Below are 16534 nucleotides of genomic sequence, written 5' to 3'. Positions count from 1 at the left end.
ATTAAATGAGATAATATCTTGTTAATGCAAATAACCATTTTATAGATAAGAGAGAAAAGGTGAATTTTACTTGAACCAGGCTGAGGACTACAATCCAGGAAGGCAGTCTCCATAAAAGAAGACAGCCTTTCTTGGGGCCGGCCCGGGGGCCCAGTGGTTAAGTGTGCACGTTCTGCTTTGGAGGCCTGGGGTTCCCCGGTTCGGATCCCGGGTGCAGACATGGCACCGCTTGACAAGCCATGCTATGGTAGGCATCCCACATATAAAGGAGAGGAAGATGGGCACGGATGTTAGCTCAGGGCCAGTCTTCCTCAGCAAAAAGAGGAGGATTGGCAGCAGTTGGCTCAGGGCTAATCTTCCTCAGAAAAAAAAAAAAAAAAAGACAGCCTTCCAGAGAAGCATGGTTAATCAGTGCAGGTTTATACTTTTTTAGAATAAAGAACATACATTAGACATGCCCAGGATACATATTCATCAAAGTTTCAAAGAGATATTCAGTTGCAGATTAACAGGTCAACATGACCTGATATCCAGGAAAAGAAACTTACCTTCGGGAGTACTGATTACCCAATTACCCAATACTGGCATCTTAGAAAAGGAAGTATGCATCCATATCTTCAAAGAGTGCATTCTTTTACTTTAAGATAATGCTTAATACATTCTTTACTTTAATGGTTAAAGTAGATGTACCATATATGTTTGATAAGCCGTAAATCAGGCTTCTTTAGTTCTAGCCAAATCAGCTTTAAACCAAATAAGTACCCCATATACCTCAATATGTGAAAACTTCTTGTCAATCTGTAAAGCCATAGACCAGTGTTTGACATCTAGGAGCTATTCCACAAATGTGATGTTAAACCAAGGAATTAACCCCTAAGATCCAAGTGAATGAAAGGAAAGCGAGAGAACAATAATGTAGGGGTACTAAGCAATTGAGAAAGGTTTCTTTTCTGGGTAAAGGGCGCCTGTGTATGTTTGAAAGGAGAGGAGCTGAATCCAGGGCAGAGGAAGGGATTGAGGCCAGAGAGGCCGGAATTGGGGGCTTACTTGGAATCAGAAGTTTAATAAGAAAGCCAATCTCTCTTCCTTTGATACAACAGAGAGGCTGGGCCCAGTGGTTCTCAAACTTCAGAGTTGTAAGAATTCCCTGGAGAGTGTGTTTTAAAAGTGCACACACCCGGGTCTCATCCGCACACATCCTGATTCAGTAGATGATGTTGATGCAGCTGGTGATAGCTTGCACTTTGAGAAACGCTAATGGGAAGGGGAATTCATTGTACTTTTCAAATAAAGAAGCAGCTAAATTATTCTCACTCCTGTAAAAAGGATATATGGGTGTGATTGGATTAGGGTTGTGGTTCTCAGTTCTGTCAAGGTCGTCTTATAACAAATAGAAGTTCCCTTTACTATCCTGAAGATGTTCATAGAAAATATAAGCTGCGTATACTTCTTCCACAAATGATATAATGTCCTAACTGTAATATAAGGGAGAAATAAAAATAAAATGTTATAATAAAATATTTTAATATGTAAGTGCTTGGCATGACTACACAAGGAAAAAGTCCCCACAAGTGTTCAAAACTACCCCTTGGCGGGCTGGCCCGGTGGCATAGTAGTTAAGTTCGAGCACTCCGCTTTAGCAGCCGGGATTTGCCGGTTCGGATCCCGGGTGAGGACCTGCACCGCTCATAAAGGCACGCTGAGGCAGCATCCCACATACAACATAGAGGAAGACTGGCACAGATGTTAGCTCAGGAGAAGCTTCCTCAAGCAAAAAACCAAACAACAAAAAACTACCCCTGGTAGTGGTAGCGTGGTCATTGAGAACCACTACTTTAGCTGGAGATTTGAAACAGCAGGGTAGAGGGATTTAAAAGATATGTGTAAAAGGAGCACCAAGTAGCAATGAAGATGTCGTTACAGTTTTCTTGACTTTGGAGTAGGAGGGTCACAACTTCCTCCAGCAGTGCTGGGGAAAATGGGAGTAGGGGGGATGATTGTTGGATCTAGGATCAGATAGAGGAAATGTGCTCTGCTGCAGTGTAAAGGGAGCAAGATGAGGTGGCTGAGGGGCTAGGGAGTAAAATGGCATCTAGAGTCTGAAGGATCAAGTAAATGGAAAGGTCAGACTCCCCTTTTTGGCAGTAGGTAGACTGGAGGCCAAGAGTAGCTTATCTTGGTTCAAAACACGTAAAATGTTGGGGAAACAGAACAGCAACAAAACAGGCTTTTCAGATATATTACTTATCTAGCAAAAAAGTGAAACTCTCAGAGATAAGGAGAAAGAAAAGATCCAGAGGGGAAAGGTAAGAATGGACCCTGTGAATTCCCTGAGGACATCTGTCCATCCTCAGAAGCCCAGGGCTAGGTGCTAACAGACCACCGGCAGGGGCAGGAGTGGGGCCTGAGGTGGGTGGGACATCTGATGAGACTTCCTCCCCATTCTGTACAAACAGAGGAACAGATGCAGAGGCTTAGAAGCTTATCCATAGTCATGCAATGTGAACACTGAATTGCAGTCCAGATCTTGGATTAGAAAACCCTCGCTCTTTGCAACACACCCCGCTAGCAGGTAGCCACGACATTCTCAATTCGACTCCCTGCTCCAGCCCCTTTCGGAATAGGAGGAAATGGTACCAGGCTGGTGTGGAGCATGGTGTCCAGGGAAGGCGTGAGGCTGGCTGTCAACTAAAGGCTCATTCGCGTCAGTTTGCTCACGAGGACTTCACACAATGAGATCCGAAGACCTTCGGCCACGCCAAAAATTGGGAGAGGGATGGATTTTTATCAGGAAAATAGCCTGTAGGCGTCACTTAGGTCGGGGCAAGTGGGAGGAGGAACCGATCTTCCAAAGCAGCCCCGAGGCTTCGCAGCCTTTGGCCTCGGGGAGCGCTGCTGCCCGCTCAGATCCACCAGCTGCGAGTGACGTAATGCCGAGAGGTGGAGTATGTAGATGAAAGACTCCGGGCGTTTTGGAACCGCGTTCCCTGGAAGGATATGCATGATTATCTACTATTACCGATACTAAGATATAGTATGAAAATCTGTGTCTTGGGGTGCTATATGTAGATAAAGGCCAATTGGAGTCATTTTGGAGTAACCTGAACCTTACAGTGGTGTGCACAGTAACGGGTAGTGCCAGGGTCTGAGTGCAACTCATACTTACCTGGCAGGGGAGATACCATGATCACGAAGGTGGTTTTCCCAGGGCGAGGCTTATCCATTGCACTCCGGATGTGCTGACCCCTGCGATTTCCCCAAATGTGGGAAACTCGACTGCATAATTTGTGGTAGTGGGGGACTGCGTTCGCGCTCTCCCCTGGCTTACTTTGTGTTTTAAAAGTAGGTCTGTACTCTAGTGGGCTTTCTTCTTTTTCTTTTGTTCTTTCTTTGTTTTTGGTGTCGTAACGCTAGTTGGTGTCATACTGTTTTTCCAGCTTTGTGGGGCCTGTATGTAGTTAATTATTGGCTACTGGAGATATATCAATCACACTGGGCTGGAGAAGTGAAGGTTTTAAGTACTGCGACGCAAGCTACTGCAAGGGCAGGCTTGTTAAAGGATTTTGAAAGTTTAGTATGAAAAGAGGGAATGTTACCTCTCTCTCTCTTTTTTTTTTTGGACTGGCTCCATTTTGCAGTGGTAACATTTTGGATATGTTGGGATATGGTAAAACATGTTATTAAAGTTAATTTCAACTCTTTGTCATTTTATATGTGGCTACTCAAAATTTTGAAATAGTTATGTTGCTCACATTCTCTTCTGTTGACGTCGCTTCTCCCTTGTTTTGAAAAAGTTTCCAGAAGACCTTGCTGTATTACTTATGTAAACTCACATGCTTGCTCTTTCTGGAATGCCCTGCCTTCCCTCAACCTGGAAAATGCATACTTGAACATTCAACTTCTCTCCTGAAACTGCCTGAGATCCACCCAAACTGCCACTGAACCCAGGATGGAGTTAAACAGTAGGAACTGTAGGCATGGTGCCTAAGGCACTTTTCAAATCGAAAGAAAAAAGGTGATATTTTAGGTGGAAGAAAATGTCATATATAATATAGTAATCTTTTTATCAGTGCAGTCATATAATTTTGATATATTTTTTCATGGAGGAAGAGGCCCATGAAGGCAAAAACGTGTAGGACCGTTCAAAGTCATAATCTGGTCTTCACTGAACCTAGTCCTTACCCCTTTTATTCGTTCACCACTCTTCCTATAGTTCTGGCAAGTCTGTTTCTCTACAGATTGTGCTCTTATTGCAGGCAGAATCTCTCTCTGCGTTATGACTCTTAGTATCTCCAGTGCCTAGGCTAGTAGCTGGCACCTTAAAAGTTTAAGTCGCTGTGAGTAAGTGAAAAGTATACATACATATAAGTTATGACTTGCGAACAGGTGGTTTTTTTTTTTTATCATTAGCAGCACTCATAGAAACTCAGGGATACTTTGTGAATGCTGAAAATACTGGAGTAGACAATGTGATTATCAGAAATAGAGTTCCCTCAGCATAGCAGCCTTTGAGTACCTGTGAAATCTAATCTCGGGGGGACGCAGATAGTCCTAGAGGTCTCTGAGCTGTGGCCAGCCTGGCATTCATGGATACCACGGAAACAGCCAAGTGTTACCTTCCTCCTGTGAAATCAAATCTTCTGGGATGAAATTAAGAAGGTAGTTCAATAATGAAATGACGTTGTATAATTGAGGTGGGCTGGGTCACACTTTGTGGATGAGGATATTTAGCAAATGTACAAATAGAGTGACTGTAGTTTATATTGCAATTTATATGCCCCAGTGGATGGGAAATGCAGGGCCAGGGCAAATGTGTCTGAAGTGAATGAGTTCATTTCTCTGCAAACCAGGTTGTCTGTAGAAAGTTTCCTGGTAGTGGATGTTTAGATTCAGTTGTGTTGGTGCCATAGACTTCTTGACAGTCACACTTCTTTGTGAACTTATATAAAAGTTGGCTTTTAAAAATTACTGAGTATACCTGCCACATTCATTATATTTCTGAGCGTCAATCCCTACATAACCCCCATGAGGCCAATGAATGGGTGGAAATTCAGAGGTGGGGATGAGACTCATGGACTGAGGAGCATGTCTGTAGAGACAGAACATCTGAGTTGGCAGGGACAGCCATGATCTGAGAGAGCTTGGTAGTGATACCGAACCTGAAGTGAGTTCGCTCACCCGTTGCGCAGCAAGCCAGTCTCTGACACCGGGTGTGGTGGAAGAAAGTAAGAATTTTATTTTTGCACAGCGCTGAGCAAGGAGCAAGCTAACACTGAAATCCCAAACTCCCCGAAAAGCTGAAAGGAAGGGTTTTTATTTGGGGTTTTAGGTAGGGGTGGGGGAGTATATGGCCTTGCTGGTCGGAGCTTTCCCACCAGCCTGTATCTCTTTGTGGGGAAGAGATGATCCAGGTGCTTGTTCTTGACGGTGTTTGTCTCCATGGAGGATAGTGGATTCTGGAGCTAGGAAGCCAGAGAGTAAGCAGGGAATGAGTGTTTTGGTTTTAACCCCATATATGCTGGGTTTAATGTGGGGAAACTGATATCAGGGTCGATATCAGTAGGTGTGCCAGTGCCACTCTTCCTCAGGTATTCGGGAACTCGCCAAATATTTACTGTACTGAGGGAGGGGCTGTACTACCCCATCTCAGCTTATTTTAGGCCTTTGAGTTACTTACTCATTGTAGTTGATTGTTTTATTCTGTGTGTGTGTATGAATATATATATTCACTATAATTATTTCTTTTTTTTTCCCTGCTTTTTCTCCCCAAAGCCCCCCAGTACATAGTTGTATATTTTAGTTGTGGGTCCTCTAGTTGTGGCATGTGCGACACCGCCTCAGCGTGGCCTGACGAGAGGTGCCATGCCCGCACCCGGGTTCCGAACCAGCGAAACCCTGGGCCGCCGGCAGCGGAGCGCGCAAACCTAACCACTCGGCCACGGGGCCGGCCCCAGTGTAATTATTTCTAATTAACATTGTTCCTAGAGGGTAAATTCAAGCACAGACAGCTAAAATATGTTAAAATCACAATTTGAACCTAAGTCTATCTGATGCTAAAGCTTGTGTTCAAAACTATTTAAATACTATGCTAAATACTTCTTGTGGTGGTTCAACCAGGATTTGTTCTCCTTAATATGAAGAAAAAACAGTGTAAGAATGTTATTGAAAGTCTGTAACCTGTATCTCACCAGGTAACATATCACTTTAGTTCATTTCTTTCCAGTAATTTTTCTTAAGGATACACATTTTTACAAAATTGCAGGCGTAGTATACATACCATTTTATATCCTTTTTTCCTCTTAACCTTATATAGTAAAAATGTTTTTCATGTTGTTAATTATTTTGTTACTATTCTGTTTGCTTAATACTCCATTTCCCTGTTCCTTTGCTATCTAGGGTTTAGGGGTGATTCTGGTCTTTTGTAATTGCAAATAAATCTATGATGAACACCCTTGTGCATTGGGCATTGTCTTTCTCTAGAATTACTTCCTATAGGTAAATTAAAACAAATTTCTAGGTCAAAAGGTATGAACATGTTTTGGCACTAGATGTATATAATTAGGGTTAAATTTTTTTCATTTAGAAGTAATATAATCATGTAGAATATTTAGGGGAAAATGCATTAGTCCATAGTTCTCTATTAACACTAATGGAATTAAGTTCGTTTGCATCTTGGTATGTTTCCTTTAAGTCTCTTAAACTTTGCCTTTTTGGAAATAATTTTGATCATACTATATATTCAATTTAATATGCTGCTTCTTTTGCATGCAACATTATGCAATTTAGGCTTCCTTCTCATTCTTACTTAACAAACTTGAATTTTTGTTTGTTTGTTTAAAGATTGGCACCTGAGCTAACATCTGTTGCCAATCTTTTTTTCTTCTTCTTCTCCCCCTAGCCCCGCAGTCCTTAGTTGTATATTCCAGTTCTAGGTCCTTATGGCTCTGCTATATGGGATGCTGCCTCAGCATAGTTTAGTGAGTGGTGCTAGGTCTGTGCCCAGGATCCAAACTGGTAAAACCCTGGGCTGCTGAAGCAGAGCGAACTAACTTAATCTCTCAGCCACAAGGCTGGCCCCTGGAGTTCTTCTTATAATAAATTATGAACTCTGAAATTAGACATCTGGGCTTTGAAAGATGAAAGAAATGGGGGAAAAGTAATTTCTAAAGAATTTAAAAATATTTGTCATATATCACCTCTCCTCCCCCACTTAAGGCACTTCTTAAGATGACTAAAATATTAAAATAACAGGGAAAACTACTAGAAATTACCCTAAGAAATCGTCATTATTCACAAGGATATATCTACAACGCTGTTCATTGCATTTATATATATAGTGGCAACAAACTGGAAGCAATAGAATTTTAATCATATAAATTATCTATGACGGTATATAGCAAAATGAATGAAAAATGTTATAAAGCATAAATATATATGAACACATACGTTAGAAATATATATACACAAAGAATTGGACTTACTATATATAACAGCAAACTGTTAACTGGTGATTTTGTAGTGGGATTATGGTTTATTTTAATTTTTAAAAAACACTTTTCTGTCTTTTCCTAATTATCTGCAAGGGAAATTTATCACTACGGTAATAATTAAAAATATCCTCCAAAAAAATAAAACAAAGCAAAGCTTTTTAAAAAATTATGCCATGGGGCCGGCCTAGTGGTGCAGTGGTTAAGTGCGCATGTTCTGCTTCAGCGGCCCGGGATTCACTGGTTTGGATCCTCAAAAAAAGAAAAACAAAAGCTAACTAAGAGGGGAATACCACTGAAGGTTTCCAGAATATGCCACTCCAAAATATGCCACTTTGGCATCAGGATTATTTTGAGGTAAAAGCACTTGAAAAACAGCAGGTATTAGAAGAGCATTCTGACCTCCTCTTTTCCTCCTGAAAGCGGGAGATCAAATTCTCATGTGAAAGATGTCTTCCTTATACCAGGGGAAGAGAAACATTCCCAGAGAGGGGCAGTCAAAGCTGAGAGAATTCTGTCCAGACAGACCTTGTTAAAATAATTCTTACCTACCTTTAGCCTCCTCATATATATTACTTTTCCACAGTTGCCTCTCTTTGTTCAACTTAGTATAAAAGCATTTAGGGTTTGCCACTCGTTTGGTTCATTTTCTTATGAGGGCTCCTGTGTCAGGTAAACTTACGTTAAATAAATTTGTATGCCTTTATCTTGTTAAACTGTCTATGCCAATGTAATTCTCAGGCCCAGCCAGAGACCCTAACAGGGTGGAGGTAAAGTTTTGCCTCTACATCACCAAAGCCTTTGATATTACAGTTGCTGCAAAGGCAATTGTTTTGCCCAGAGCACCTAGCCATCAAGGGCAGAAAGGAAAACACAAGGTGTCATCTATTTTTGTTGTCTGAAAAGAAGGAAGGAGCACTCGGTTTGTTACCAAATCCAGGCCAGATGCTGCTTCCCTTGCGGGGAGAACTGCAGAGATTTGAATCTTGGCGAAGCCGGCTTTGGGTCCCCTGCTACATGGGGCACCTGTCCAGGAGAGGAATGGCCTGGGTAGGGGTGGAGGGGATCAAGGCTACATTTTGCCCCCTTTCTCTTACTCAGCCCTCACAGAAACCTTGTAGGTAGGCAGGCAGTATTACTGCCAACTTTACGATTTGGGGAAATGGAGACAGACTGAGAGTATGACCTAGTCCCAGAGTGGAGCAGCGATTCAGACCTGGGTAACCACTGTGTTGCCTTCCCCTCTGCGGGCCGCTCTCCACTGCCTCCTACACTGCCCTGCCCTGCCGCGCAGAATGCAGACTCATCCTGACAAGTCCACGCCAGAACCTTTGCGTCTGCCCGGAAAGGCAAGGAAGTTTAAAGCCTTTCCAGATACCCCTATGGATGATTGTCTTTTAGATCGTCCTGAGGGCTAGCTAGAGCGAATTCACCGCTTCTCCGAGAAGCAGAATGACGTCGAGTGACGACAGTGATGACAAGAGGCGGGGATATGTAGATGAAAGACACGGTGACTGCCGGTTGGAGTGAGTTCTTCATGGGGAACACTTTCCACTGAATATCCAAAAGGATGTACCCTGATCTCTGTCATATAAATAACCCTTCAATTTCGAACTTAAGGCCTAAAGAACTCGGAATATAATTGACCATGACTTTATAGTGTGTTGAAGACGATGGTGAGGTGCCAGGCGAGGGGAGCAACTCATACTTACCTGGCAGGGGAGATACCATGATCACGAAGGTGGTTTTCCCAGGGCGAGGCTCACCCATTGCACTCCGGATGTGCTGACCCCTGCGATTTCCCCAAATGTGGGAAACTCGACTGCATAATTTGTGGTAGTGGGGGACTGCGTTCGCGCTTTCCCCTGACAAACTTGGTCTTAAAAGAAGACTACTTGTTTATGTTCTTCTTTCTCTAACTTTTATTTGGGGTTTAGTGGCTTTCTAACATGGTCATTATGAGGTAAGACCTTGGGGTTGGCCTATTAATTAACACCTTGGGGCTGGCCGTATGGCTGAGTGGTTAAGTTTGTGTGCTCTGCTTCGGGTTTGCCCTGTTCTAATTCTGGGTATGGAGATGGCAGCGCTTGTCCAGCCATGCTTAGGCAACATCCCACATGCCACAACTGGAAGGATCCACAACTAAAAATACATAACTATGTACTGGGGGTCTTTGGGAGAAAAAGGAAAAAAATAAAGTCTTTAAAAAAAAAAAGTGGCTTCTTGACGTGTCTGTCATATGCTCATAAACAGATGCCCGGGTGTGTGCTTTTGCATTTTCCGGGAATGTTTCAGCTATTGTTCACAGAGACCTCTTGCAGTGAGGGCAGGGTACTTTACATGGTGGCTTGTTTTATTCTGTTTGTGAGGATGTCCAATCTTCTAATACTGAGAATTATGTGATAAGGAGCAGGAAGTTAAACCCCTAATCTTTCTTTTTCAAAGAGTTCTGTATTTTATCCATGCAGATGAATTTGCTGGTTTAATTTTTATTCTAGCTGTGGGAGGCTGAGGTTATACAGAGGGAGAATTGCTGAATCTTAAAATAGTGAAATGTACTTGGAGTCAAAACTCTAGGGGGAACTACCAGGATCAAGTAGCTGCAGGAGCTAGCTTGTTAGAAAAGTGCTTCCCCAATGTTGAGAACCTTGGCTAACATTTTAAGACCCAGTACTCCCCAGAAGCTAGTTTCTTAAAACAGAATAAGGTCTAAATAAGCTCTGAGGGTGACTGGAAAAGAATAAAGGAAGTAAGACTTAGAAATACTCAGGGACTGGATATTAGGATGTAAATAATGAACACAATTCATACTTAAGTCCTCAGGGATGCATGTGCTCTGGAACTTTAGGGAAAAAAACGTCCCATGAAACTCAAGTCAGTCTGGGGGGTTTTATTTATCTGTATTATTTGAACATTTTATGTCACGAAATGCAATTAAATAAAAATACTTTTTTTTTTCTTTTCATCTTCTTCCTCAAAGTCCCCCAGTACATAGTTGTAGATTCTAGTTGTAGGTCCTTCTGGTTGTGCCATGTCGGACGCTGCCTCAGCATGGCTTGATGAGTGGTGCTAGGTCTGCGCCCAGGATCCAAACTGGTGAAACCCTGGGCCGCCAAAGCAGAGCACGTGAACTTAACCACTCGGCCATGGGGCTGGCCCCGAAAAATACTTTTAAAGAGATTGAAAACCATCAAGATGGCTGTTATCAAGAAACAGGAAATAAGTGTTGATGAGGATCTAAAAAATTTGGAACCCTTGTGCAGTGCTCATGGGAATATAAAAATGGTGCAGCCACTATAGAAAACAGTATGGCAGTTCCTCAAAAAATCAGACATAGAATTACCGTACCATCGAGCAATCCTACTTCTGGATATATACCCCAAGGAATTGAAAACAGGTTTGAAGAGATATTTGTACACCCATGTTGATCATAGCAGCATTATAGCCAGAGGTGGAATCAACCCAAGTGTCCAACAATGGATGAAGGGATAAACAAAATGGAATCTGTGTGTGTGTGTATTGAATATATATATTCAGTACAATGGAATATTATTCAGACTTAAAAAGGAAGGAAATTCTGACATATGCTACAACATGGATGAACCTTGAGGACATAGTGAAATAGCCAGTCACAAAAGGACAAATACTGTATGTTTCCTCTTACAGGAAGTACTTATAGTAGTCTAATTCATAGAGACAGAAAGTAGAATGGTGGTTGCCAGGGGCTGGGAGGAGGAGAAAATGGGGAATTAGTGTTTAATGGGTATAGAGTTTCAGTTTGGGAAGATGAGAAAAAAGTTCTAGAAATGGATGGTAAGTGATGGTTGCACAATGTGAATATACCCAGTGTCATTGAACTGAACACTTAAAAATGTTTAAAAGGGTACATCTGGGACCAGCCCAGTGGCGCAGCGGTTAAGTGCGCACGTTCCACTTTGGCGGCCCGGATTTCACTGGTTTGGATCCCAGGTGTGGACATGGCACCACTTGACCAGCCATGCTGTGGTAGGCGTCCCTCATATAAAGTAGAGGAAGATGGGCGCGGATGTTAGCTCAGGACTGGTCTTCCTCAGCAAAAAGAGGAGGATTGGCAGCAGATGTTAGCTCAGGGCTAATCTGCCTCAAAAACAAACAAACAAACAAACGGTAAATTTCATATTATATGTATTTTACCACAATAACATAAATATAAAGAGCAGCAGTGTGACATACAGGTGAACATTTCAGTATGACAGAGCCTGAAAATGCACATTGGATTTGTCCAGGTGTAAGAAGATATTGGGGACTTTCACCAGCAGCCCAGTGTCAGAGGTGGGGGAAGGATAACACACTAGCAGGCCCTCAGTGCAGGCGCAGTCCAACGAGTGGATGAATGAAGCGGAGAGACTAACTATAGACTCTCCTTTTAAGAGGAATATTTTCCACTTTCTTTTTTGTAATTATTGAAACTTGTCCCATGCCTTTATTAAACTAAGTTAAACAAAACCATATGCCTATTCATATGATATAACTAGCTATTATTAGTGTTTTAGTTTGCTAGGGCTGCCATAACAAAATACTCCAGAATGAGTGGCTTAAACTACAGAAATTTATTTTCTCAGAGTTCTGGAGGCTGGAAGTCCAAGATCAAGGTGCCAGCAGGGTTAGGTTCTTCTGAGGCCTTTCTCCTTGGCTTGCAGACGGCTGCCCTCTTGTCCCTGATATCTCTTCCTCTTCTTATATGGACACCAGTCATACTGGATTATGGCCCCATTCCATCAGCCTCATTTTAACTGAATCACCTCTTTAAAGGCCTTATCTCCAAATACAGTCACATTCTGAGGTACTAGGGGTTAGGGCTTCAACATTTAGGAGGAGTGAATACAATCCAGCCCCAATCAGCCATGTAAATCATAGTGGAAATATGCCACTCTGTTTTGTACCTAGAAATAGACGGGAGGCAGAATGAGGGAGCGGGGGAGGAATGACAGCTTCCTATAAAAGCTTCAGTGTGTATTTAAAATGAACAATATTTTCTCAGTCACTTTTGTTTGCTTAAGAACATTGTGATATTTTTGGATTACTAGGATATTGTTTGTAGTCACTGATGTGGATATTAACAAATACCAAAGGAAACTTAAAACACTCCAGTTCGCATTTTATACATTTTGTCAGTGGATAAATTAAGAAAATGTTACTTCTCGGTAACTTAAAAGCCTCCTGGCTGGTGAAGACCCACCATATGTGTCAGCCATCATGGCTTTTTCTTTTACTTTACCTCATGTTACACCCTCTGTGTCTTTCCATGTAGCACTTAGTTATGCCCTTGATGTCTGTGCTTGTTGATTCATATGAATGCGGCTTCCTTCTCTTCTCCATTGTCTGTGGAACACCAACATGGTGCCACTTGTCTGCCCTCCTAGACTGAGCATTGTGATGGCAGTGATGCAATTTTAGGTGTCTTAAACGGCACCTGTCACATTTGAGACACATGGTAGATAGACCACAAACACTTGATTGTATGATGGTCAGGTGTGGATGCTACATGTGGAAAGTTAGAATTTCTCTGCATGGTCCTTATCATGCACAGTAGCAGCTAACAACTACAAAGAACTCCTTTGGTGCCAGACACAGTTCTAAGCACTTTACACATAATAGCTCGTTTAAACCTCTGAGCAACCCTCTGGTTATTATTCTCCTCATTTACAGAGGAAGAAATTGAGGCCTGTCAAGGTTAAATAATTTCTCCAAGGTCACACAGTTAGGGAGGTGACACAGCCAGGACCAGAACTTCAGAGCCTGAACTGTGAACCCAACCCACTACATTATACTATCTACATTCTTACATAATGACTGCATTTGTGTACCAACCTTTCAAAGTTAATACTCTCCTAATTAGCTTAATGGCACAACAAACATATATATTTCTAATTTTATTTGCTAGTAGTCATCACTTTTCCAGTCCTGGGAATTAGTGATAAATATATTCAGTTTGATTTTAACAGTAACATTGAGAATAAACATTAATCTTGTAGAATTTCAGTATGTAATTGTTCTCTAGTCCTGTTTGTTATAAATGAAAGTAGACAAGAAGTAAAAGAAATGTGAAAGAATTTAAGTTGCTTCCTTGCATTTCTGATTCAGTTAGAATAAGCATGTTGCTTCCTTTTGAAACAGGATGTCTCGTGCTGTTCCTCTTCCAGTCCCCTGTCCAGTTCAGCTTGGTTCCTTAAGAAATGATTCCTTGGAAGCTCAGCTTCATGAGTATGTCAAACAAGGGAACTATGTGAAAGTGAAGAAGATTCTTAAGAAAGGTAAGTATCATGTTGAAATGGCAGATGCAGCTTGGTCCACATTTCTGAATAGCATCAGAACGGAAACCAAATACATCATAAAGCTATGAGTTCTTGTGGAAATCAGAAGTTAAATCTAGAGATGAGATGTTCTCTACCAGTGCACTTATATTGTTCAAAAGAGTTCTTAAATCACCATTGGAGGCTGTTTTGTTTTGCTTTTTGTTAGGGAACCATAACGTCTTCCAACTATTAGGCTCCTGGGGTTTCTCGTCAGGCCCCAGCCATCCACCTTTGATTCTGCCCAATTCCCTCTTCTCCTTCAAATCTACTCCATCCACTGGGTCTTCTGAGGCCTGTGGTGGAGTGAGGAGCCATCTTTCACAGCTCTCCCCTTCCTTGCTCCTTCCAGGCACTTGGTGCTTTTATTTTCAAGATTGTTTTGTTAGAGGCTACAGCCACCTCAGCCTAAAGGGCAGACAGAAATAGCGACCATAGCTCAGGTATAATCTTCAAAAGAACAAACAAATACAAAAAGACCATTCTCAAACGAAACCTCTGCTGATCTTGAGATCCACAGCTGCTTTTTTCAGAGTAACCAGAGTCCTGCCAGATTCCCCCTCTCCCTTCTTAGTATTGAAAGGGAAGCTTATTAAGCTTCTCTCAGCTGGTTTGTGGAAAAGTTGGGGTGACTAATTTCTCTCCAATGTTTCTCCATTTACCTCAGTCTCATTCCTGAGGACTTCGAGAAGGGTAACCCCAGTTTTTGTAGGATCCAACTATCCCACAAAGTATTTCCCTCAAAAGTTCTTAAATTTTTCCATGTACCACCCCTACAGTCTATCGATGAAGTAGCTGACAGTGAGCTCAATAATTTATTTGAAAGGTCCTCCCCCCGCCTCAAAATTTTGCGTTTTACCCCATAACACACCCATATGTGTTTTTACATAAAAATTGGTGTTCAAATTAGGCATGCTGTGACTTCTAGTGTTTATCTATTCAAACCCTCCAGTGTGAGAAGCAGAGTTTTAGGACATTTATTATCTTCTAGACATCTCCTGAATGTTCTGCATCTTCAAATTCTTGACGTTAAGCTAGAGCAGGGGATGGGGTTGAGAGGCGTAACTGGATATGAAGCATGACTTCATCTGTGTCTGGGAATTTCATCTAAAGCCTCAGAGTAAAGAACAGAATGATAGGTTCCCCCGGAGTCTAAAGCAGGGCTTCCTAGGAGATAGCCAAAATGGTCCGTGGGCCAAAATGGTTTGTGGACCTTCAACTCCATTACCCACCTCAGGCCTGTCTAAGAGAAGGCAATGGGATAGTGGTGAGGGTGTCAGTGGAAAAGATTCTTTAAACGGCATTCACAGGAATAGAATGCTGTGGCTTTTCCCTCCTTCTTAGCCTCAAGCCAAGTAAGAAGCCCTTCAGGTGAACCTCATGGAGAGAATTGTGCTTGCTAGCAAGAGAGGTGGGAGCCTGTCTCCTAGCCTGCTGAAGAGTAGAAACATGTCAGCCCACCCCAACTGCCACCAACGTGGCATGAAGAGAAACTGGCATGTTACCTGGAATTTAGGGGTGAGGGAGACTGCTATCGGCCTCCTATCTGGAGCAGTCCTTGAAGGCTGGGTGAGCGTGAGAGACCAGCAGTTGCAGCTGCCACACTTCCACTAGTTGGTGGGTAAGTAGACTGAGTAGAGGATAGCTGAGCCATGTAAAGGGACCTCACTTAGGAAAGAAGGAAGGAAGAATCCCAACAGAGAGGCTGGAGATGTAGCAAGAAGTCAGCAGGCGAAAACACTGGCCTGCATTAGGGTGCTGTGCAGTGGCGTGGAGGTACCTGAAGGATCCACTAAGACAAAAGACCCTCCCACAAAAGAACAGGCATTAGAACAAAGCCAAAAAGTGAGCCAAAACTTCAGTTAAGCCTTTGTACTTTGCCCTGTGTCATCTCATTGGCTCTCTCCCTGCTTCAGCTCTAGAGCTGCCAGAAGCAGCCTTGAGATCAGAGGAGAAGTAGAGAAGCAAGGAAGAGGTTTTGATTTTAACAGGACTGGACAGTTTATTACCGGAAATGAGACTGGGCTCGAATGTCTCAGAGTGACTGAAAGACTATGGAATCTACCTGAGACGCATCTCAGGAGAGGCGAAGGGAGAGCCAACTGACAAGAGTGTAGTGGAAGTGAGGGCAGTAGAGGGGAAAAACTGTTTCCTGATTGTATACCCTACTCAGTTCAGCCCATTCAAAAGGCCAGTTGCTACAGATTATGTGAGTTCTAAAACCGAAATGATGAGTTTCAGAACCTCAGTCAATCCAGACTTTATTCATTTTTACTTTATTACATGTATACTAATTGAGCCTTGGGATTAGAGCAGCCAAGGAAAGATGTATAACCCTACCTTGCAGGAGTGTCATCCAGCAGAAGAAACAGACATGAGTTAGTAACTGAAGTAGTCAGAAGGGCAGGAGGTGGAGGGAACACACCATGTATATCTCAGTCTGCTTGTCTGGGGGTAATCAAGGGGAACTTCTTAGAGAAAGTGATATTTAGACCGAGACCTTAAGGAAGAAAAGGAGTTGAGGTAAAAGGTAAAAGTTGGAGGCAAGGGAGGATTAAAGGGATGCCAAGGCCCTGAGTATGGGGAGGTGCTAGAAAAAAAAGGGTCTGGATGATTTGAGTGGAGGAGAAAGCAAAGAGGCGGGAGAGAGTGGTGTGGGGTGAAGCTAGCAAGGTGGGCTGCAGCTGGACCCGGCCTCGTGGGCTGTTGGAAGGA

At 42.6% G+C, this 16534-nt stretch overlaps 1 protein-coding gene and 2 non-coding genes across 11 annotated transcripts in view; all 3 read left to right on the top strand.

Moving 5' to 3' along the window:
* TEX14 (testis expressed 14, intercellular bridge forming factor) overlaps positions 1-16534 on the top strand; it is a 131022-nt gene that overhangs the window by 25114 nt on the left and 89374 nt on the right. For all 9 annotated transcript variants that reach the window (XR_011523402.1, XM_070562284.1, XM_070562290.1 and 6 more), the window contains exon 2: positions 13644-13780. Coding sequence is in view for 8 of the 9 variants with exons in the window: in XM_070562284.1 (XP_070418385.1) it covers positions 13645-13780 (136 nt within the window). In the remaining variant the exon portion in view is untranslated. The remainder of the gene's footprint in view (positions 1-13643; positions 13781-16534) is intronic.
* On the top strand, positions 3159-3322 carry LOC139074261 (U1 spliceosomal RNA). The gene has a single exon (XR_011523797.1). It is a non-coding gene; the product is annotated as a U1 spliceosomal RNA (small nuclear RNA).
* LOC139074209 (U1 spliceosomal RNA) lies at positions 9192-9355 on the top strand. The gene has a single exon (XR_011523747.1). It is a non-coding gene; the product is annotated as a U1 spliceosomal RNA (small nuclear RNA).

This window comes from Equus przewalskii, chromosome 10 (assembly GCF_037783145.1).
Source record: "Equus przewalskii isolate Varuska chromosome 10, EquPr2, whole genome shotgun sequence".
Taxonomy (NCBI): Eukaryota; Metazoa; Chordata; class Mammalia; order Perissodactyla; family Equidae; genus Equus; species Equus przewalskii.
The sequence above is the reverse complement of the archived record's forward strand: the minus strand, read 5'-3'. Positions and strand labels throughout refer to the sequence as shown.